The following is a 24,870-nucleotide window of genomic DNA, read 5'->3' on the forward strand; positions in this document are numbered from 1 at the left end:
AGGCCCATACTGTGTATGTGTGTGTGTGTGTGTGTGTGTGTGTGTGTGTGTGTGTGTGAGAGAGTGTGTGAGAGTGTGAGTGTGTGTGTGTGTTTATCCTCAAAAGGAAAATTCAGGGGACATTTCGCCGGGTCCCACAGTGAAAAAGGTTATTTTCGACTTAGGGGCTAGGGTTAGAAGTTAGGGTTAGGTTAAGGGTTTGGGGTTAGGTTAAGGTTTATGGGTTAGGGAAAATAGGATTTTGAATGGGAATCAATTGTTTGGTCCCCACTAAGATAGTAAAACAAATATGTGTGTGTGTGTGTATTTTGTGTGCAATTAATATGCATGTGTGTCTTATTTATGTGAGTGATTTGTAGACTGGGAAACTCACGCTCTATTTTCTCCCTCTTTTTTAAACTTTTTGTTGTTGTGCTGAACTGTGAACTCCAGCTGGTTCTCATTGCAGGAAGGCGTTGGATGAGACTTGGGCCTAAGTGCATGTCTGTGTCTGTGTCTGTGTGTTGTTCTGTCTGTACTCAGCCGTGGAGATGCATGTTTTGTAAAGCTACAGGGGTCTAGGATGTTGGGGTGTAAAAGTGGATGAAGTGTTGTCAGAGTTTCCTGCACTCTGGCTGTAGTTTGGTCTGGCAGTGCCAGTGTGCCGTCCTCTGAATGCCGGGTCTGTACTGACTGGGGTGAGTGGCAGGGCGCTGGGTGCAGGGGGTTGATACCCTGGCAGAGAGAAGCAAGCACCAACACTGTGACCTCAATCAGATCAGATTGAGATTTCAAAGTCTTCTCCCTCCTTCCCTCCTCCCTCTGCCCCGTCTTCATCTTTTATTCCACTTCTCTTTTCCTCTCCTTTTCTGACACTTTCCCTCCCACTCTCTCATTCCCCTCCTTCTCTGTTACCGTCTCTCCCTCTATCTATTTCTCTCTCTCTCCATACTTCTCGTTTCCCTCCCCTCTGTCCCTCTGCGGCCTCCTTGGCAGGAGCTCAGCCGTTAGGTCACATGACCTCATAGCAAGTCGATTAGATCAGCCCTGAAACTGGAGCACAACACTCAGAGCCTTGGCCCCTCCCTTCCCTGCCTCCCCCAGCCCTGGACCCTCCCTGTGCTGGACTGGTCCCCCATGTCCCGGGGCCTGTGGCAGGGTGCTAAGCCCACTCCACTGCTCCTTCCCTGGGGGGCCATCTGACGCCAGCCACCCCCCTGCACCTGCTCCAGAGGGGGTGCCGGCCAGGTGCCATGCTGCCGGCATGCTGCCCAGAAACACCCCTCCCGGCCTCTGAGGGACATGCCACTCTTGGCAGAAGCCACATGCCAGCCATGCCAGCCATGAGTAAAGACACCCGTGTACCCCGTAAACAGATCCCAATGTGCCTGTACACACACCCAATTTTACACACACTTTCACTTAAGCCGTGCCATGCCTCACACCTGCTACCCATCCCGTAAGGTGACAGATCTGTGTGTATGTGTGTGTCCCAGACTTATCTAATAGCAGTGTGTTTGAGTCAGTAAATAAACCTTGGCCTGTGTGTTTTAAGGGAGGAGAACAGTTCTACAGGGCTGACAGTTCTAGATCAGCTGATTTATACTTTCTGATCAAACTTTTGGGAACACTTCAACACATCAACTAGACAAATACTTAGTGAAAGCCAGGAGAAAGGAATGCCGAAGCTTGGGGCGTGATCGCTGAGATGCCCAAGATCTGAGATGCCCAAGATGGTAAGATCATTTGTCTGTTCCGCTTTAAACGGGCCGTGCGATATTCTGAGATGGTTCTTCTTTTCTGGTTCAGTGTTCATACTTGCAGAGTGAGAAACTGACTCCCACAAAAAATGACTCATTAGCATTTTTAAACAGGACTTGTTTTGATGGTGTCATGTTTCATTATCAAGACGTTGAAATTACCAATGCAAAACAGGTATTCTGGCTGAATGACCTAATTGTGTGTGTGTGTGTGTGTGTGTGTGTGTGTGTGTGTGTGTGTGTGTGTGTGTGTGTGTGTGTGTGTGTGTGTGTTTTACATCCGGCAATAATTCCAATGTTCAAAGCCCACAGGATGAAAGGACCGTCTGGGGTTTGTGGACTAATCTACCTGTAAGCCTTTTGACTCTTAACATTGATGGAAATGTGATTAAACACATCTAATCGAGAGAGCTCTGTATAGATATTTAATGATGATAATATGGATTCAATTACTAGGTTGTGGTGAGTGTGTAAAACACTACTGTCATTCATTTCAAATCATCAAATCAAATTCTATTGGTCACATACACATAGTTAGCAGCGAAATGAGTGTAGTGAAATGCTTGTGCTTCTAGTTCCGACAGTGCAGTAATATCTAACAAGTAATCTAACAATTCCCAAACAACTACCTAATGCACACAAATCTAAAGGGGGAATGAGAATATGTACATATAAGTATATGGATGAGCGATGGCCGAGCGACATAGGCAAGGTGCAGTAGATGGTATAAAATACAGTATAAACATGTGATATGAGTAATGTAAGATACAGTGCCTTGCGAAAGTATTCGGCCCCCTTGAACTTTGCGACATTTTGCCACATTTCAGGCTTCAAACATAAAGATATAAAACTGTATTTTTTTGTGAAGAATCAACAACAAGTGGGACACAATCATGAAGTGGAACGACATTTATTGGATATTTCAAACTTTTTTAACAAATCAAAAACTGAAAAATTGGGCGTGCAAAATTATTCAGCCCCTTTACTTTCAGTGCAGCAAACTCTCTCTAGAAGTTCAGTGAGGATCTCTGAATGATCCAATGTTGACCTAAATGACTAATGATGATAAATACAATCCACCTGTGTGTAATCAAGTCTCTGTATAAATGCACCTGCACTGTGATAGTCTCAGAGGTCCGTTAAAAGCGCAGAGAGCATCATGAAGAACAAGGAACACACCAGGCAGGTCCGAGATACTGTTGTGAAGAAGTTTAAAGCCGGATTTGGATATTTGGATATACAAAAATATTTCCCACGCTTTAAACATCCCAAGGAGCACTGTGCAAGCGATAATATTGAAATGGAAGGAGTATCAGACCACTGCAAATCTACCAAGACCTGGCCGTGCCTCTAAACTTTCACTCATACAAGGAGAAGACTGATCAGAGATGCAGCCAAGAGGCCCATGATCACTCTGGATGAACTGCAGAGATCTACAGCTGAGGTGGGACACTCTGTCCATAGGACAACAATCAGTCGTATATTGCACAAATCTGGCCTTTATGGAAGAGAGGCAAGAAGAAAGCCATTTCTTAAAGATATCCATAAAAAGTGTTGTTTAAAGTTTGCCACAAGCCACCTGGGAGACACACCAAACATGTGGAAGAAGGTGCTCTGGTCAGATGAAACCAAAATTGAACTTTTGGGCAACAATGCAAAACGTTATGTTTGGCGTAAAAGCAACACAGCTCATCACCCTGAACACACCATCCCCACTGTCAAACATGGTGGTGGCAGCATCATGGTTTGGGCCTGCTTTTCTTCAGCAGGGACAGGGAAGATGGTTAAAATTGATGGGAAGATGGATGGAGCCAAATACAGGACCATTCTGGAAGAAAACCTGATGGAGTCTGCAAAAGACCTGAGACTGGGACGGAGATTTGTCTTCCAACAAGACAATGATCCACAACATAAAGCAAAATCTACAATGGAATGGTTCAAAAATAAACATATCCAGGTGTTAGAATGGCCAAGTCAAAGTCCAGACCTGAATCCAATTGAGAATCTGTGGAAAGAACTGAAAACTGCTGTTCACAAATGCTCTCCATCCAACCTCTCGATGTGCAAAACTGATAGAGACATACCCCAAGCGACTTACAGCTGTAATCACAGCAAAAGGTGGCGCTACAAAGTATTAACTTAAGGGGGCTGAATAATTTTGCACGCCCAATTTTTCAGTTTTTGATTTGTTAAAAAAGTTTGAAATATCCAATAAATGTCGTTCCACTTCATGATTGTGTCCGACTTGTTGTTGATTCTTCACAAAAAATACAGTTTTATATCTTTATGTTTGAAGTCTGAAATGTGGCAAAAGGTCGCAAAGTTCAAGGGGGCCGAATACTTTCGCAAGGCACTGTATGTAAACATTATTAAGTGGCATTGTTTAAAGTGACTAGTGATCCATTTATTAAAGTGTCCAGTGATTGGGTCTCAATGTAGGCAGCAGCCTGTTTAGCAGTCTGATGGCCTTGAGATAGAAGCTGTTTTTCAGTCTCACGGTCCTAGTTTTGATGCACCTGTACTGACTTCGACCTTCTGGATGATAGCAGCATGAACAGGCAGTGGCTCGGGTGGTTGTTGTCCTTGATGATCTTTTTGGCCTTCCTGTGACATCGGGTTCTGTAGGTGTCATGGAGGGCAGGTAGTTTGCCCCGGTGATGCGTTGTAAAGACCGCAACACCCTACGGAGAGCCTTGCGGTTGAGGGCGGTGCAGTTGTAATACTTGATTTCTTTAAAATGGAGTTTGCCCCTCTGGGCCACCATAGTTGTCTCTCTCGCTTTTAGAGCAGAGGTGCCATTTCTTGTCATTGTCGTTTCACCTCTATGATAACACCCTCCCGCCCCTTCGCTGTCAAGAGTGCACCCTTAACACATACTGACCTCGCCCCCTGTGTGTCTTTGTCTCCATAGCAACAGGGAGCCCCAGACCCCGGAGATGAATAAGCTGCGTCAGAGCCTGCGCAGGAAGAAGCCCACCTACGTGCCGGAGGCCAGTAGACCCCACCAGTGGCAGGCAGACGAGGAGGCCGTACGCAAGGGCAAATGCAACTTCCCTGTCAGGGTAAGACTGAGACCCCTGTCCTGGGACCTGGTCTTAAGCGGACTCTTAACTAAACCTCAACCTAACTCTTATCACTCTTAATCTTTTGGTTCAAAATATTGAGGTATAAGATTCAATTGGCATACTATCTGGGACAACAGGGAAGGAAGTTATATTTCGTCTTACAAAATCACGCCTAACTCTAGCCTTAGATCTAACTTAGTTCTGACTTTTACTCTTATCCTAACTCTTATCCAAACCACGAGACACAATATTCTCTGGTCTGATGAAACCAAGTTGAACCCTTTGGTCTGAATGCCATACGTCATGCCTGGAGGAAACCTGGCACCATCCCTATGGTGAAACATGGTGGTGGCAGTATCATGCTGTGGGGATGTTTTTCAGTGGCAGGGACTGGGAGACTACTTAGGATTGAGGCAAAGATGAACGGAGCAAAGTACAGAGAGATCCTTGATGAAAACCTCATCCATAGTGCTCAGGTCCTCAGACTGGGGTGAAGGTTCACCTTCCTACAGGACAACGGCCCTAAGCACACAGCCAAGAAAACTCAGGAGTGGCTTCGGGACAAGTCTCTGAATGTCCTTGAGTGGATCTGCAGAGAAACTCCCCAACTCTTCCAAGCTTGTATCGTCATATCCAAGAAGACTTGATGCTGTAATCACTGCCAAAGGTGCTTCAACAAAGTACTGAGTAAAGGGTCTGTCAAAAAAAATCTAAAAACCTGTTTTTGCTTTGTCTTTATGGGGTATTGTGTGTAGATTGATGAGGGGGAAAAACTATTTAATCCATTTTAGAATGAGGCTGTAACGTAACAAGATGTGGAAAAACTCAAGGGGTGCGAATACTTTCCAAAGCCCATTGGAGATATACCCTTCAGTTTCTCCAGGACCTGTGACTTTCTTTGGGACCTTCATCCATAGACGGGGTTGAGCAGATTTCACAGGTCTCTGAATCTGAGGTTAGGAAACATAGAAATTAGACAAGGACTTGTTTCATTATTCTCAAGTCGTGTAACATTTGATATTTCGTTGCAATTGTGTTTTTGTATTGTCATAGTTCTCTCTTTGGGACTGGAAATCTGTTCATTAGCTAACGAGCTTAGCTACTAGCTAGGTAGCTAATGTTGTTGTTTTTAGCAGATCAAGCTAACGTTTGTGTCATAAAAAAATATATATTGGATGTCTGTCTCTCCTATTTATATGTAGCAAGCTAGCTAGCTATCTGACGTTACCTTGAATAGATGGTTAACTTGATAAACAGCTTGCCTGTGTGCTGCACATAATCCCAGTGCCACCACCTCCTGCTGCTAGCATTACTATCCATGCAGGAAATGCAGCCCGCTGCGATGCTTCTTTGGGAAATCTATAAACATCACTTTTTAAAAAATAGATGAAACCCTGGTTGCCAGGGCCATCCCACGTGCAAATACTATGGTCAAAATGCTAATTTTAACCTTGAGAAAACCACTAGACCAGGGTTCTCCAACTTTTTTCTAGCATGAGAGATACTTTAAAAAAATATTGCAAAATATTACTATTTTTTTTATAGCATTTAAATAGGCACATTCTTCTCTTCTACTCTACCCTGCAACTCATCCCTCTGTCCTTAGTGTACAATAGATGTCATTATAGCTGGTAAAATAGTCGTTAATATACAGTATTAAAATGATTTTTTTTATTTTCTTGAATTCTGTTTTTGCTGGTTTATTTTTCCTGGTGTAGAATTTTAAAAACTGTTTTACTCTCAAAAGTACAAATATTCATAGAGAAATAACGAAAATTGATCTTCTGAGTCCATGCTTAAATCAATGCTTAAATCACATCAGATTACATTTTTTTTAGGTAAACAAAGATTTTTGTCTGTAATTCCTTTTTAATTGTGCATCTAGCAAGAGAGGAATGTGTTGGCACAGAGTTTCTAAACCAGAGGTGCAACTTTGTAAGACTTACAGGAACACTTGCGAAATAGATCAAACAGACCAGGCCAAGGTTTGGGGTTTGAGAAGTAAATGAGAGAAGTGCATCCTTAGTTGATCATTTTCTCAACATCTAAAGGCACAACCTAGATTCGAGACAATGTCTTAAGTAGTTGAACATGTTATTACTCCAACCTCGTGATTGACAAACTGACACATTTTCATTTTGTTAAATAAACTACTTTATATCAAATGAGTGCCTTCCGTTTCACAGCCTGCACATGCGCAGTTTGGCGTGAGACGACCGTTTGACCCGATGACCTGTTTCTATGTAAGTGCTTAGCTAGCCATTGTCGCCATGACATCACCTACTAGTGTGATTAGGGAGTTCTATTGGAAAAGCAGTTTTAGCCTATCTTCATTCTGTACTCTCTCATCCAGGTGAAGCTGGTTGAGAGAATGCCAAGAGTGTGCAAAGCTGTCATCAAAGCAGAGGGTGGCTACTTTGAAGAATCTTAAATATAAAATATATTTGGATTTGTTTAACACTTTTTTGGTTACTACATGATTCCATATGTGTTATTTCATAGTTTTGATGTCTTCACTATTATTCTACAATGTAGAAAAAAGTAAAAAAGAAAGAAAAACCCTTGAATGAGTAGGTGTGTCCAAATATTTGACTGGTACTGTAGTTCTGTCAGGTAAGCCTACTTTGCAGTTACCATTTAATTGAGAAGGTTATTGGGGAGTCTGTCTGTCTACCCACAAGATGGTTATCATTAGCATCGCTAACTGGCTACATGGAGTGATAAACAAACACGCACACAAAACAGACAGTTGGTAAATATTTCTGGAAATTCATTGGCAGATATTAGGGTGGGGAAATGTGAATGTGGCTTTGTTTGGATAGTAGCCGGGAGCTTTATGTTTATGACAGTTTGTAATGGAACAAATGAAAAAATGCAGGTACTTTCATAATTGCTTGGCGAGCTTCTGTTAGCTCGCGGTCTACCCCTGAATTATACTAAGTACACTAGCTTAGCTAGCTAGCTGTTTACAGCCGTGATGGAACAGCTGTTGTTTACAAACACATCGGAAGTTCTTTGGGGACCTCCTCAAAAAGCTGTTAAAAAGGTCTATACAAATTCAAGTTTATTGGTCGCGTACGGTAGCGAAATGTTTATAGAACTAGGAACAAGGCGACCATGTCTGTCGGTGCCATCTTGCTACAAGAGCTTAGCAGCAGTTGTTTGGATCACCCAGCAGCAGTGTTTGTAGGCAGGCCAAAGTCTACACAAGGTGTCTCTCTCTGTTTCTCTCTCTCTCTCTCTTTCTCGCTCCCTTTATTTCTCTCTCTATCTCCCTCTTTAGAGTTCCCTCTAAACTGCGCGTGGGTACGCAGCACCCCTGGACTGCTGCACAGAATAAATATCAGCCTGCGCAGAGAAGCACAAGATTGAACTTCACTCAGCTTTCTAGAGTTTTCCCCGTCAGTTAACACTATCAACGGTTCCCTTTACTGTGGGAATTGTGATCGAATCAACTAAATATTAGCCACTTTCAATGCAACATACCGAAACAAAACAAACTATGCAAGACTTAGTATGCAAAATTAACTATATAAGATATTTTGTTGTAGTCAGAACACATCAGAGTATGATTCTATTGCAATGACACCACTACTCAGCCCGTACTCTATACAGACCGGTGCGCCATATCCAATCAAAGCTGCAGTAGCCTACTGTATATGCAAATAGACCATTGCCATATATGGATCTGTGCCATTTACTTTGAACTGGACTGTGTTTACAGCATCAGCGGTTGTGGGTAGATGCGCATGTTTTGAGATCAAAGTGAGAGCTACATGTAGTGATGTGTGTACATTTGTTCATATCCTTTGCTAGTTAGTGAGTTATTAGCCCAGTTATAGATCCTTTGTAGTCAGCAATGGGGGAGTGATTGCTTCCTACAAGAACACAAAACACGTGTATTTCTAGACAGCTTTTTTTTGTCTAAAATGGCAGTGTTGTATTTTGAGAAAGCTTATTCAAGCCTAAGTAGGCAATAGGCAAAGGGTAGCATCATTTGTCTAATTCTCTGTAATAATGGCATGGGAATAATGCTGGTTTTATTTTGTAAAGTGGTTTCTTGCATCAAACAACACAACAACATGTTCAGTCACCTCATTGTCTGAAGGACACGTTGATAAACAGGTTCATGTCAAGCCCTGTATGTTTTTTTCAAAAGCTTTATGGAATGTAGGCCTACATTGAACACCACTCATTGGCTGCTACTGTAGGCAGAATGTAGAACAGCTATTTCCTTGTTAAAATGTTATTGTATGCGTTTTCTCCATTGTTAGGCCTACATTATGAGAGCCACAGAAGCTTACTTGACCACTGTTAAAACTAACTTAAAGTGCGTAGAGCCTCAGTGTTCACAGCAAAAGCACGCCGGAAGTTGCACAAAGTTGCACAATGTTCAAGTTTGAGCTCAGCAGACCTGAAATTTGCTCAGTGATGAAACAATTTTGAGAGAACATTGCTTGTCTCTCTCTCTCTCTCATTTTCTCTGTCCACTTTCACTCAGCCACACAACTCTAAATGGGCTAATTAAGTGACTCGCTTTCAAAAGGCCTCTGCGGAAAGATAGTATACAATCTACTGTATTTGAGGCAGCTTTTCTGTATATTTTTCACTCTGCTGGCTTGGCTCAGAGGAATGGGTTTGTATTTGACAAAAAAAAGCTCTGGCAACCTAATTGTCTCTCCAAGGGCCTCCGATGCGCCACAGGGAACTCTGTGGGATAGGAAATCTAATCCCGTAAAAGGTCTCTTATCCTCCCTCATTCATCCTCATTATTGGCAACTAACACGGTCTGGTAGCTCACTTTGGAATGGAAGGACTCACACTATTTTGTGATAATGTGAATGCAGAGGGTATTAAATAGATTGCATAGGTTACTTGGGCATATTTGTGTGTTCATGCAGTTTGTATGAATCTTCATAATAGCCTTTGCGTCTCCCTCTCGGTTTGAACATTTTCTCTCTCTTTCTGTTGTTGTTTCTATCCCTCTTTCTCTCTCTGTAGTACCTGGGTCTGGTGGAGGTGGAGGAATCCAGAGGGATGCATGTGTGTGAGGAGGCTGTCAAAAAGCTCAAAATTGTAAGTATCCTTCCACTCTAAACCCCTGCAGGTACCTCTGTTATATTTCTGTTGACGTAGGCAGCCATGTTTTGTTGTATCGGCAGGTATTCTTATCCTGGTGGTGTTATCAACTCATTATAAGATATCCTGCACCGTACACGTATGCAGTAGTTCAACACACACACACCACTGCAGTCTCCTGCTCTCTCTCAAGATTTTTTCAGCTTTTTTCACCTGTTTTGATTTTTTCCTTCCAATTCCCTTTTTTCTCCTTACTCACCTCTTACCTCTTATCCCCAGATCCATATCTCCTCTCCTCTTCTGCCCTCTACCTACCAATATTTTGTCTTTAAGCTCAGCCCAATCCCACCCCAAGCATCTGCATTTAATACCTAATCTAAGCCCCTTGCTCCTTCTCCTGGTGGGGCTGAGCCCTCCTTAGTCTCAGTAATGAGCTCAGCTACTCAGACCTGACCATCCCCGTACCACAGCTTTAGAACAGCCGCCCGCCACTCGGCCCTCTGGGAAGGCAGAGTCGCCCAGGCCGTGCGAACAGTGTGACACAGAACAGGCCGGGTCACACAAGCACAAGCTGCAAACAGCGAGAAAGCGACCATAGCATGTGCTACTGCCCGGGCCAGTGCTGCTGAGAAGCCTGGTATACTAGACAGGGTCTTGGGGATAGGATGGCATGCAGTCAGAGTGGGGTCAGGAAGTAGGGGACACCCCCCAGTCAGCTCCCAGGCTCTCCCGACCTCGGGGCTCTGTCTGTGGGGAAGGAGTTGGGAGAGCAGGCCTAGACCCATGGAGAAGCCTGGACGGCTCCGGTGTTTCACTGTCTTGTTTGTTTTCCCAGCCTGACCCTTTTTTTCTCATCGTCTTTCATGGGCTTTGTCCACTGCTCAGCAGGGTAGTTGTGTGTGTGTGTGTGTGTGTGTGTGTGTGTGCACTCTAGCATGTGTGTATCTCTTCTATCCTTTAGCCTTCATCAGCAAGTCTGCTGCACCCCTGTCATCTCCTTTGTCACTTTTCTTTTACCTATAAACACACTCAGTTCCCTCTCTCTCCCTCTCTTTCTCTTTCTCTCTCCAATCTGCAGTATCGTGATTGGCTGTGATTCTGGCTGGTAGTCAGGGAGCAATTCTTAGCTTCTCTCGGAGGCTCTCCTCCTCTTCCTCTCCCACTACCTTCTCTCCATCGCTCTACCTTGTTTTTCACACGCTCCTCTATGTTTTACATCGTGCTCCTCCACCTCTCCTCTAGTTCAGTGCTCCTCCACCTCTCCTCTAGTTCAGTGCTCCTCCACCTCTCCTCTCACTGCCTCAACTCTCTTCCTCCCCCTCTCCTTTACTCTCCCCTCGCGTTTTCTCTTTGGGATTATGCAAAATACTGACGCTTCATCGGTTTGCCACGCTTTTTAAAGTCATTTCCTGCAGCACTCTCAGTCTCCCTCATCTCGCTCTTTCTCCTTCTCTCGCACGCACACACACACGCACACACACACACACACACACACACACACACACACACACACACACACACACACACACACACACACACACACACACACACACACACACACACACACACACACACACACACACACACACACAAATCTCAGCCCCTCAGCAGGAATACTGCTCTCCCAGCTACCCTCATATTTTGATGGTATTTTTAGCCTGGCCTTGTTCTGGTGCCCCCTGCTGAATAGATAGAGAGGCTTGTGAAGTGAGACAGCCAGCTGGCTTCCCTCAGTAGGATACCCGCCTCTATTTCTCTTTATCTACTGCCTCCTACAGAGAAACAGAACAACTGGGACATGCATTCCACTATTGCCACTTGAGGACAATGAAAACCCTTAGATCTACTATACAGCCATATGTTTTAGGCCTCTGGTGATCTGACTGCACCGGTCCTGCAGCATCAGTCAGATAAATTCACAATTGATGATGCCAGGCCAGAGTGATAGAATGGCCCTGTGGTGTGAGTGTGTTGGATGAGAGTGGTGCTTTCTCTCTCTCTCGCTCTCTCTCTCCCTCGCTCTCCCCCTCCCTCAATCCCTCCCTCCCAATACAATTCAATTTGAATGGCTTTATTGTTATGATGTAACAATGTACATATTGCCAAAGCGTACTTTGGAAATTAAGTGATTCATTCATTTATAATATTAACACAATCAAAATAATAATAATCAAGATTGTTAACGGGACAATCAGTAACAACAATAACAATAACAATGGCATAGAGGACATGTGCAGGTTGGTTGGTCTGTCAGACACTGTGCCTCATCTTATGGCAAGCAGCAATGTAGTGCGCTGTTCTCGCCCAACCGGACTGGTAGCCTATTTTCACCAGAGAGGTCATTGAAACCTCAAATAAGGGTTTCACATTTGGTTAAATGACACTCTAATTGTTTTACACTGTATTTTGTACATTTAGTCAGGAAATGCCGCTCTGTCTCGAGTTCTGCCGGGGTGCAGTGGTTGCACAGCCTTTCCTCTACAGGGAGCCAGGTTTTCCTGTGTCGACCCTCCTCAATGGCAAGGCTGTGCTTACTAAGCCTGTACTTTGTCAATGTTTTTCTATGGTTTTGATCAGTGACCATGGCCAAATAGTTTGTCATGGTGTACTATTGATTTAGGGTCGGATAGCACAGCATTTTGCTTTGTGCTTGTGTTTCCCAATAGGTCATGTAGTCTTGTTTAGACTGTGTTGTAATTTGATTTATTCTGATTGATTGGATGTTCTGGTCCTGAGGCGTCAGTGTGTTAGTAGAACAGGTTTGTGAACTCAGCCCCAGGACTCTTGGCATTGCAGAGCCTGGTAATAATATGTGAGGGGGTCACTGTATTTTAGATGTTTCCAAAATGTAATTGCTATTTTTTTGTTTTTATTATTCAGTGGATATTGGCCTAATTCTGACCTGCATGCGTTGTTTGTAGTTTTCCTCAGAACATGTAGGATAATCTTAAAGAACTCTGCATGCAGGGTTTGTTCCATTGGGCGAAATCTTGTTTTGCAAGTGGACCCCACACCTCGCTGCCATTAAGTGCAATGAGACATTCAATTCGTTTTAGACAAATGTGAATAGGTATTTCAATTATTTATTTATTTTATGGCGTAGAATGCCCTGTGTACTTTCTCTCTCAGTTCATTTACTGTCTCATTTAGGTGTCCAGTTGAGCTTATTTTTAAACCTAAGTAATTGTAGTGTGTGCAGTACTCTGTATTTTCTACCAATTGAAAACTTTGGTCTAATTCCCTGAGATCTGGATCTTCTCTGGAAAATAATTATTTGTGTTTTTTGGGGTTAACTGCCAGGGCCCAGGTTTGGCAGTACTGCTCTAGCAGGTCCAGGCTCTGCTGTAGGTCATGTGCTGTGGGTGACAGCAGCCACAGGTCATCTGCAAATAGCAGGCATTTAGACCAGAGGCTGAGGATTTTTCTATAATATTGGCCAATTCTTTGATGTAAATATTGAGGAACGCGGGGCTGACATTGCAACCCTGTTGAAGGCCTTGTACCTGGTTAAAGAATTGTATTTGTTTCTTGCTCATTTTGATAATACTCGTATATCCATTGAATTATGTTATATGTTACCCCCTACACCATTTTCATTAACTTTTAGAACAGTCCTGTATGCCAAAATAGAATCAAATGCTTTTCAGAAGTCAATAAAGCAAGCATACATTTTTGTCTTATTGTGGTGGACATGTTTATCTATCAGGGGGTGTAGGGTGGAAATATGATCAGCTGTGCGATGTTTTAGTATAAATCCAATTATTGAGGAAGTTTAGAACTCTTACATTTATAATACTGCAGAAAACCCCTCTTCTCTTTTTTCCTCTCTTTTCTCTCTCTCTCTCTCTCTCTCTCTCTCTCCCTATCTTTTTCTTTCCTGCTCTCTCTCACCCCTCCTCTCTCTCTCTCCCTATCTCTTTCCCTATCTTTTTCTTTCCCTCTCTCACTTTCTCTCTCCCTCCCTATCTCGGTCTCTCCACAGAGTGGCAAGAAGACAGTGAAAGCAGTGCTGTGGGTTTCAGCAGACGGTCTCAGAGTGGTGGATGACAAAACCAAGGTATGAGTGTGCCTGCAGGGCTGTTTGCATAAAAGTGTGTGCTAATCATACATACAAACACACAAAGTCTGCTTCCAGATGTCAACAGTGACTAAACATGAAACAGCAGCCTGGGACCATAGATACACCTGCTGGTGGTCTCTATCTCAGTAAGTCCAGAGTTCATATGACAGAGCAAGTGTACAGATGTAGGATCATAATTTGATCACTCTGATGCAGGATAACTTTCCTGCAATGCTGGACATTTGAAATGTGTAGTGTATTTGAAGTTGAAAAAGGCTTCTGAAGTTTGTAATGTCCACATGGAAATCTTTTAATCCCTACAAACATTTCCATAATAATAATCCACATAATAATTCCCATTTCTGGTTGCTGCAGGATCATTTTTATGCCGTAGCAAACTGCCTCAAATTAAGATCCTACATCTGTAGTAGGTAAAGTGTGTTGGACAGACAAAGAGAGAAAACTGCTCAGCAGGAGAGAAGCTGGCACTCCCTCTCTACCCTCCCCCTACTCCCCCGTTAGTCTTTTACTCTCCCCCTCTACCCTCCCCCTACTCCCCGTTCGTCTTTTACTCTCCCCCTCTACCCTCCCCCTACTCCCCCGTTCGTCTTTTACTCTCCCCCTTCTACCCTTCACCTTCACCACCCTTTCGGCTGCTACTCTCCCCCCTCTCGTTACCCACACTGCAGGTCTCTCTCTACCCCAGCACTTTCCCAGGTCACCTGCCACTCTCAGTCTGGGCTGAGATTGATGATGTCACCCTTCACACTCAGAGCACAAGGCCCATACCTCGTGCCTGTCCCGATGACTGTGTTTATCCTCGCTGGCCAGATTAGACTTACTTTAGGCCAGATTGCTGAGTTTTCACACTTGACATTTAAAATGTAAATATATTTACAGCATGACTTGAATTTGACATCAAATTCGTACTTCGGCCTCAGACAGAGCCTGACTGTAAATTCCAGTTCTGTTCTTCCTCCTTCTCTCCCTTCTCTCTTGTGCACTCTCCCTCATGGATTTAAAAGGAATGGATTGGGGCAAGGAACTTCCTCCAGCCAACGTTTTAACCAGTCCGATGCTTTTATATACTTGGATGTCAAAGGGGGCTTTGGGGAGGGAGACACAGTACACACACACACATAACATTTGATTTGACACACACAAAAATAAACACACATGCACACCTCAGTACAGGACTGTCTGGCCGCCAGGGGCCTCTATTGCGAGTGCAATTACCCACGTTTCTTGTCAGGCCAGAGAAAAGAAAGGGGGGAGAAACAGTCCCACTAAGCAGTCTTTTTTGTTTCCTGTGTGGCAGTAGACAAATAGACCCCCCATCCCCCCTCAGCATCCCTCTACCTCCCCTCTTTATTGTAACCCCCTACCTCACTGAGTCAGCACAGTCTCCTAAAGACCCTCCCCTCCCTCCCTCTCCCGGTCCACTTAAAGTCAGCGTTAAAGAACACCACCGCCACAGAGAAAGAAAGCCCCCTCTCCCTCCGCCTCTATATCTGACCCATGTGACATGACTCAGCACTGTGCCCCCTTTCAGTTTTTCAGTGACATGCCTATGAGTGATCCCCCACAACCCCACACACACCCCTTGCTATCCCCCTCACCTCCACCCACCCAGATGAAACTCAGTCCAGCGCTCGCACACACACATAACCAGACGTTCACTTCCACCACCAGCCTTTCTTCATCTACTAATTGGCTCTGAATGAATAGACTGTTATTTATTCCTTGCCCGCTTCATTCATCCCTCTCTTCCTATTCCCAGATGAAGAGTGGAAGGAAGTCCCAGATGAGTGTGAGCCCCGTTTCCCTTTCATCTCTTGTTTCCCACTCCTTCCACTCTGACTCAAAGTGTGTCGGGAGCCCAGGGGCCACTAGTGGCATGGGGGGGGGGGGTCACCAGTCGAAACTCCTGAATGAGCCTGATACAGATTCTGGAACAAGAGAAAAACAAAGTGTTTACATCATCATGTCTTACATCATATTTTACATCATGTCTTACATCATATTTTACATCATATCTTACATCATATTTTACATCATATTTTACATAATGTCTTACATCATATTTTGCATCATGTTTTACATCATGTTTACATAATGTCTTACATCATGTTTTACATCCTGTTTTATATCATGTTTACATAATGTCTTACATCATGTTTTACATCCTGTTTTATATCATGTTTACATCATGTTTTACATCATGTTTTACATCATGTTTTATATCATGTTTACATCATGTTTTACATCATGTTTTACATCCTGTTTTATATCATGTTTACATCATGTCTTACATCATGTTTTACATCCTGTTTTATATCATGTTTACATCATGTTTTACATAATGTTTTACATAATGTTTTAGATCATGTTTACATCGTGTTTTACATCATGTTTACATCATGTTTTACATCATGTTTACATCATGTTTTGCATCATGTTTTACCTCATGATTTGTAGAGCTGTGAACAAGATCTAGTGCTTGAAAGTAACAAAGGTTGATTTTTGGTAGATTATCTTTCCTCACCAAATAATTACATTTGATATTTTAGTATATGTTTTAATCATATGCATTCTCTATAGGCTAACATGTTATGTGTGATACGTTTCATTTATGACATGGGAAAATCAGCCTTCTCTACAATGTAATGTCTTTGTCATTAGGACCTCATCGTAGACCAGACCATTGAGAAGGTGTCCTTCTGTGCGCCCGACCGCAATTATGACAAGGCTTTCTCCTACATCTGCCGTGACGGCACCACACGCCGCTGGATCTGCCACTGCTTCATGGCCCTGAAGGACTCGGTGAGGGTGTGTGTGTGTGAGTGGGCCCAGGCCCAGCGACTAGTCCAATCCCCATATCGCTCACCCAGGGATTAAGATTAGGATTACTCTAGGGTTATCTCCATCTCAATTGCTTCTTTTAGCCCTATCCCCTGTGACCTCCTGGCACTCGGAGACATATTTCCTACAGGGTGATAACCACTTTTATAGTGTCAAGTCATTGCTCAAAGACATGGCTTTGGTTTGATAAAGCATTTTCCAGTATGGAAATTGACTGGCTTTAGGCTATATTCAGATTTGTCAATGTGTATGTTTCAGTATTAGTGGCCATTCACACATAATAGAGTTTTACACACATGCAAACATGCATGCGCCCACGTACACACACAGGGGTGTTGAGGAGGGTTGTTGACGGGGTGTGTTGCGGTCACTAGGGCGAGCGTATGAGCCACGCCGTGGGCTGTGCCTTCGCCGCCTGTCTGGAGAGGAAGCAGCGGCGCGAGAAAGAGTGCGGCGTCACAGCCTCGTTCGACGCCAGCCGCACCTCCTTCGTGCGCGAGGGCTCGTTCCGCATGACTTCGTCCAGCCAGCAGGGGGGCGAGCGCGATGACATCACGAAGCAGCTGCAGGACAAGAAGAAAGGTATGACTCATCAGGAGACGGAGAGCAGCACAAACACACAGACAGTCACACCTGTCTCTCACATTCTAATGTATCACTGGAAAGTTACTGGAAAGTCAAATGTGGCCTGTGTTATAGAGCTAACAGGAACAGAAGATCACTCACTGTCGATGGTTGTTGTTCTCCTCAATCACTCTGAAGTGTAACAACACATCTACTGTATGTTGGCTAGTAGTAACCCTTATCAGTGTTATTGGCTGTAGTGGTTACTGGTTGTAGTCCAACATTTACCCTGGTCATTGTAGTCCAACATTAACCCGGGTCATTATAGTCCAACATTAACCCTGGTCATTGTAGTCCAACATTAACCCTGGTCATTGTAGTCCAACATTAACCCTGGTCATTATAGTCCAACATTAACCCTGGTCATTGTAGTCCAACATTAACCCGGGTCATTGTAGTCCAACATTTACCCTGGTCATTGTAGTCCAACATTAACCCGGGTCATTATAGTCCAACATTAACCCTGGTCATTGTAGTCCAACATTAACCCTGGTCATTGTAGTCCAACATTAACCCTGGTCATTATAGTCCAACATTAACCCTGGTCATTGTAGTCCAACATTAACCCGGGTCATTATAGTCCAACATTAACCCTGGTCATTGTAGTCCAACATTAACCCTGGTCATTGTAGTCCAACATTAACCCTGGTCATTATAGTCCAACATTAACCCTGGTCATTGTAGTCCAACATTAACCCGGGTCATTGTAGTCCAACATTAACCCTGGTCATTGTAGTCCAACATTAACCCTGGTCATTGTAGTCCAACATTAACCCTGGTCATTGTAGTCCAACATTAACCCTGGCCATTATAGTCCAACATTTACCCTGGTCATTGTAGTCCAACATTAACCATTGTACTCTGTCTGTCTCCAGAGCCCCCGTGTACCATCCCAGCCATCCCCCCTGGCACCTCCTCACCCCCTGAGGGCTCGGCCTCGCCTGTGGGGCAGGGGGTGGAGCACGCCATCCCGCGGCGCCACGCACCCATTGAGCAACTGGTGCGTCAGGGCTCCTTCCGGGGCTTCCCGGCCCTCAGCGGGAAGAACTCGCCGTTCAAGAGGCAGCTCTCGCTGCGCCTCAACGACCTGCCTTCCAACCTGCAGCGCAAGACCGCCGACTTCCAGAGCAAGAACCCAGGTTAGCCTTATGTTAGCTTAGCTAAGTCTCTGCATTCTATGACCAAGGACAAAGAGTGGTTAGCCTCACCTCTTTATGTTAGCTTAGCTAAGTCTCTGCATTCTATGACCAAGGACAAAGAGTGGTTAGCCTCACCTCTTTATGTTAGCTTAGCTAAGTCTCTGCATTCTATGACCAAGGACAAAGAGTGGTTAGCCTCACCAGTATAGGACAACATAGTCCTGCAATGCCATCCTTCCATGTTGTGTTCATCATTCGGAGGAAGCCTGGAAATCAAGGCTAATGTCAACCAGAGCCTGGAGTTTTCCTGCCTTCATGACATGACCAAGGCAAACTCAGGGCTTTTTCCTGGTCAGATCATGGGTCAGAAAAAACTCTGGACCCTTATGACAACGTATGGTGGTGTTTATAATTACACCAAAGTAGTATTTGACCAGGAACAAGTGAAGCCAGAGATTGATTGGGGTCATAATAGCAGGGGAGTTGATCATTAGTGTGTTATTAAGGATGTTGTTAATTGCTGTGGCTGATTGCTGAGTCCATGTAATGGTTATAAGTATGATAATTAGGATTCCCAGCACGGCTTTGTTCCTGCTGTAGTAAGGTAGATTTAAACCTCTCAGTTATGATTATAGTTATTATGAAGCTGATGGTGGCAGGCCGTGGCTTTTAATAATTAATAAACACACATTTCTGAAGGTTGCAGCACAATTGTGCCTGACATCTATTTACATTCATGTATGCAGCAGTAGCAGTAGTAGCATAGTGTACAGAGACTCTCTCTTTCGTATAGGATCTGTACCTATTTGAATCCCACGCATGCATAGAAGACACCCACACACGCACTTAGCTAGCAATAGAAGCCACATGAGCATGAACACACGCAAGCACAGGACACATGTCCACACACCCACACACACACACACAGTAGCAGCTAATTTCACAGCTCTCTCAGTGAACAATGTGTCTATGAGCAGTCTCCACTAGACCAGTCCCTCCACATCCCCTTAAAGCTGTCATGTCTACAGAGACAGCCCCCAGCCAGCCCCTCTCACAGCCATAGACCCAGAGATTGTAGTACACATACACACACACGGATGCACACATGCATGCACACTAACACTACACTACTACACAGAGAAACCCCACAGCTGCTCCCGTCCTCTCTGAACCCTATGGGCAAATGAAATGTTCAGAAAGAGAGACATTACAAGGCAGTCATGAACAAAGCAGCAGGGTTCTCCAGACAGAAAGACACTCTACATCTGCACCGGGAGTAGTTCTTCTAAGCAAGGTCATATTCATTAGGCACCAAACAGACTGAAACAGGGTGTGACTACATAAACTTGTCCAATAAGAAATGCCCATTTTCGTTTTCGTTGCGAAAGGTTTTGCTATGGTGTGCCCTAATTAATAGGACCCAACAGAGAGACGATGCAGCAGCAGCTCCATAGGGATTACATCCACCACTGACCCCTCTGGTTCTGATTGGCCCCACAGCTCTCTCTGCTCTCCACAGGCTTTGCTCTCTCTCTCTGTCAGGGACAGGTCACTGATAGGGGAATTACACAAATTGTGAGCTATTTTTGTCTACTGGCTATAGGTTGAGAGGTTTTCTCTGTTTTCTACACTAAGGATTTAGGCCATAGAAAATCTCATGCATGAATAACAGGGTGTGTTACAGAGGAACTTTTATTTTCTTACTTTGAAGTACAAACGATGATGAAGACCTCATAGGACCATGGGAACAGATTACTTTTCAATAAAAGGCTTAGAAATGTTAACATCCGGTGTCATGTACTTTAATCTTATATCATTATATAAGTGTATGTTTGGCCCAAGACTTTAATCTTGCCATCAAATCATCCAAAGGAAAGCCAATCCTCAACCCTTCTCCCCCTCTGTAGTCCCAGAGATGGATCTGTCCGTGTGTGGCGAGGCAGACAGCAGCATCAACGCTCTGTGCAGCCAGATCAACCATTCTTTCACCAGGCCCTCTGAGGAACTCTTCTCCAACCCCACCCCCAACGGCCTGCCAGCCTGCACTGTGCCCCCAGCCATCCCCCCTCCCCCTGCCCCCCTGCAAGGTAACTCATTGACTACCTTATCATACTCTCTATGAGCTCTAGTCTGGCTTAACATGTAGTGTACAGCTCGACTCCAACTTTGTATTGCGTTTGTAATGTATTTTTATTGTGTTTGTAATGCGTTTGTATTGTGTTTGTAATGCATTTGTATTGTGTTTGTATTGTGTTTGTAATGCATTTGTATTGTGTTTGTAATGCATTTGTATTGTGTTTGTAATGCATTTGTATTGTGTTTGTAATGCATTTGTATTGTGTTTGTATTGTGTTTGAATTTGTAATGTTTCCAATGCTCTATTGTTTCTAATGCTTGTAAGGCTGAATTGCCTGCGAAGTGTCAGTTATCTCTAGGCCGGGATTCAGTCTGTGATATGCTACAGTGCAGGTCACTATACAGCCGTCAATGGAGCTTTTTAAAGGCCTTTTACCCGATGTTTGTGGAAGTCACATTCATGGTAAATGTTGTGCATGTCGGCTCAACCCTTAAAAGGTTTGTTGTATATATGGCACGCCTTGAATCTCAGCCCTAATCAGAAAAGGCTGCCGAATAGGGAGTGTGTGTGTCCTCTGCTTGTCATGGTAAAGCGGTAGAGAGATCAAGCAGCAGGGTTGATGTAACATGTGATTGACGTGTGGTGCTCTGCTTCTCTTCCACAGCCACGTCCTCCTGGGTGCAGGCAGAGCCCCCGGTCCAGTCCCCTCCACCGGTGGTCCACAGTGGGCACAGGAGGACGCCCTCCGAGGCTGAGCGCTGGCTGGAGGAGGTGGCCCAGGCCGTCAAAGCCCAGCAACAGACCCCCAACCTGCCCCCGCCACCCATCCAGCCCACCCCTGCCATTCCAGGGCCACCCATGTCAAGCACACCTATGTCATGTGTGCCCCTAATGGGGGCATCCATGCCAGGGGCAACCATGCCAGCGGTACCTGGCTCCCTGCCCACTTCCATGCAGCCCTTTCCCTTGTCGTTTGATGCCACTCCCGCACCCGTGGGCATGTATACCCAGCCACCCATGCAGCCAGCGTTTGTACCCATGCAGGCCTACATGCCCGCCCTGGCCAACAGCATGGCGTACTCCAACGCCAGTGTGCCTGTGGTGGGCATCACGCCTTCCCAGATGGTGGCTAATGTTTTCTGCACGGCAGGCGGCTCTACCGGTGGGCCTTCCATGGGCATGGGCTCAGGGCCTAAAATGGGCACGCTCAGTGTTGGGCATCGCCACTCTTTCTCCGGCCAGCCGGGCGGGTTCCCTATGCCACCCTTTGGAGCTCATCCCACCGTCAACGGCCTCCCCCACAACATTCCCACCTCCTCCCTCGCCACCATCACGCAGAACGGCACTAGCAGCAACGGTGGCAGTAGCAGCAGCTGGCCACCGGAGAGCGCGCAGCTGGCCAACCCGCCACCAGCCAATGCCCAGGAGGTTGATCGCTTCGAGGCAAAGTGGGCTGCGCTGGAGAACAAATCGCAACCCAAGGTGGCACCCAACCCTTTCTCCAATGACTTGCAAAAGACCTTTGAGATCGAGCTTAAACTCGGTATTAACCCAGGTCAGGCCACTGCATAGACTATGATGATGCAGACCCCCAACCAGACTGAACCACTCCACTCAGCCCCCAGCCCCGTGCCCTAAATGCTTTCGCTACCCCCCTCTTAATTTTCTCCTCCTCTGTTGAGACCCCAGGATGTAAATTGGGTCTGAATGCAGGGGGGACATGATGACTGTGTATGGGGCTCCTCGCGATACATTCCATGGGATTTCTAGCAATCATGTTCTGCTTGGGGATCTATGGAGGAGCCAGAGAATATGGACACATCACAGGACACTGAGATGAGACACAGAGCAATTACGCTGATGTTACCCAAGCACAGCAAAGGCCCTGGTTGACTAGCCAATGACACGACTCGACGGTAGAGACCCCAAAGGAGCGTCGACCAATAAGAGTGACAGTTTGACGGCCAAAATTGTTTTATTTATTATTTTTACTTAGATTTTAACCGTTTTAGTTTTACATCATTTTCCTTTTCTTCATCAGTGTTCAAAGGTTGTTTCTCCCTGTATTTATTTTGTGTGGAACTGGAAAGAGGAGGGAAATAACTAGCAACTGTAACTGGCAGCGGAGGGAGCAAAGAGAGGGAGTGAGTCATGAAACCAGAGCCTGGAAACATGCTTTTTTCACCCTCTATTTCTTACCAATCCACGTATAACCGCCAATTTGCTATTCAACCCAAATGAGTCACTGTTAGCTAAATCATCATGGTGACCTAACACACCTCTGTCCCAGTGCCACTCCACCTGCACGACAGACACACTAGAACCCTAGAACATTCTGGAAAGGGTTCAAATGGTCCAGATAGTACGGCACATTCCAACGTGGTTGGTTGACTCTCGTTATATTCTGAAACAGAGTAGTAGTCACCCCCAGTACGAGTTTAGTCAGTCAACACTACGAGGGTCTATTTGGGAATGTTGAGCCTGATGTTCAAGAGAGGCGGGAGGGAAGAGCTTGAGCACTTCGTAAGATAAAGATGGCGAGGTCGGGATAGCTTTATTTGAGAGGAAGTTATGATGTTGTTTTGTCGCTGGGACTGGGATTGAAATAGCACCCTATTCCTACATAGGGCCTTGGTCAAAAGTAGTGCCTCCCACTGGGCACAGCCGTCAATTCAACGATGGTTCAACTTCATTTAATTGAAATGACGTGGATACAACGTTGATTCAACCAGTGTGTGCCTAGTGGGCTGGGTCAAGCTGCACTTCTGACATAGTGGGACTACAGTCAGTTTGTAGAGGCTTCTGGATCCAGGCTCTTGTCCTGAGGCCATTGTGACAGGAAGACGTTATGGCACCTGCTGTGTGCTCTACCAGGCTGAGTAAAGATGCCTAGAGGAAGTGATGAGTCATTTACCACTTTAAACAGACCGAGGAAGGCATCCATCTTTGTAGAGGGAAAACAAAGACATGAAAGTGATACGGATAGTCGGGGAAGAGGGAAAGAAAACGGGAAGGTGAAAGGTAGACGGAGAGATCGAGGTCATACTTACGAGAATGAGATGAGGAAGTGGACTATTGAAGGGCTGTGATGAACTGAGAAAAGACGAAAGAAGAAAAATGTTACGTTAAACAGACTGGTTGTTTCATTCCTTTAATCTCCTTTCACTACTCCCAAACAAAGGTACTTCTGTTAGAATGATACTCACCATGCATTTAGAGCTCCATAGAAACAAGACTTTACTGTTTGATCATATTCTCAAAAGAGGCAAGCATTTCCTTCCGTGACTTTAGTTTAAACACACAAAGACAGTAAATGTGCAGTATATTTTAGCCCATTTGGCAGGACTTCCAATGGCAAGTCAAGACGGGACAAACGCATGTGCTTCGATGGGATGCTTTGTGCTATTTGCCATTATAATGCTTTATGTACGATCCTGCCCCAAACAACAGGAGTGTATGGGGAGTGAGACGGAGTGGAACCCAGGGGACCAGTGTTATTGAATGGACATCACAACTAGACAAACAGGCTCCATCCATCCCGCTCTCCTGGTCATTAACTCCTTAGGACTCGGCCAATCAGGCTTTGCCATTTTCACGTGGCACAATACTGACTGACATCCATTTGCTTTCCCAAAGATATAAAGCAGTAGTGAGGAGCCATGCTTTTGCTCGTTTAGACAAATAGATTTTCTAAATGAATTCTCTCCCCGTCTTTTAAGAGAAAAGACATAGTCATTCATGAAATTGCTGTTTTTATTTAGTTAAATTACCCTTGTTTGCACGCCCTTTAAATTAAACTGTAGGTTAATTATGTTCAAAATAAGAACTAAATTACCTCTTAAACTCGATTGTAAACCACAGTGTAGTGATAACAAACTAGTGGAGTTTATTTTTATTCTTTATTTACAGAATTTTGTATTTAAACCTACATATTTGTATTGTAATTACATTGTACAAAGATAAATAAATAATATAATATTAAACTCGTGTTGGTGTTTGCATTCTGTATCATTCTCGCCCTCCCTTTCTCCCAATGCAGGTCATGTACCTGTCTTATCCTTATCTTCACCAGTACTAGTAGATCAAATGTATCTGCACCCTGTGCCAACGGGGGTGCGTGTACCATTGCCATAAAAAAAGCCTCATGTATATAGTCTACTTTTAAAGATGGTCAATAGTTGAACAGCACCAGTCATTCAATTGAGTGAATTCTCTCCATAGCTGT

At 44.6% G+C, this 24,870-nt stretch overlaps 1 protein-coding gene across 3 annotated transcripts in view; it reads left to right on the top strand.

Annotated features, from left to right (window-relative positions):
* The window catches only part of LOC115136957 (numb-like protein), a 62,672-nt gene extending 38,044 nt beyond the window's left edge, over nt 1-24,628 (top strand). For 2 of the 3 annotated variants that reach the window (XM_029672890.2, XM_029672889.2), the window contains exons 2-9: nt 4,651-4,801; nt 9,806-9,880; nt 13,866-13,940; nt 16,626-16,766; nt 17,180-17,387; nt 18,305-18,568; nt 20,476-20,655; nt 21,310-24,628. In XM_029672890.2, the coding sequence (XP_029528750.2) occupies nt 4,676-4,801; nt 9,806-9,880; nt 13,866-13,940; nt 16,626-16,766; nt 17,180-17,387; nt 18,305-18,568; nt 20,476-20,655; nt 21,310-22,217 (1,977 nt within the window). In that variant the 5' untranslated portion in view covers nt 4,651-4,675 and the 3' untranslated portion in view covers nt 22,218-24,628. Of the gene's footprint in view, nt 1-1,621; nt 1,716-4,650; nt 4,802-9,805; nt 9,881-13,865; nt 13,941-16,625; nt 16,767-17,179; nt 17,388-18,304; nt 18,569-20,475; nt 20,656-21,309 lie in introns of those variants that run through there. The other variant, XM_029672891.2, reaches the window with a different exon arrangement.
* Nucleotides 24,629-24,870: the final 242 nt, after the last annotated feature.

This window comes from Oncorhynchus nerka, linkage group LG11, assembly GCF_034236695.1.
Source record: "Oncorhynchus nerka isolate Pitt River linkage group LG11, Oner_Uvic_2.0, whole genome shotgun sequence".
Lineage (NCBI taxonomy): Eukaryota > Metazoa > Chordata > Actinopteri > Salmoniformes > Salmonidae > Oncorhynchus > Oncorhynchus nerka.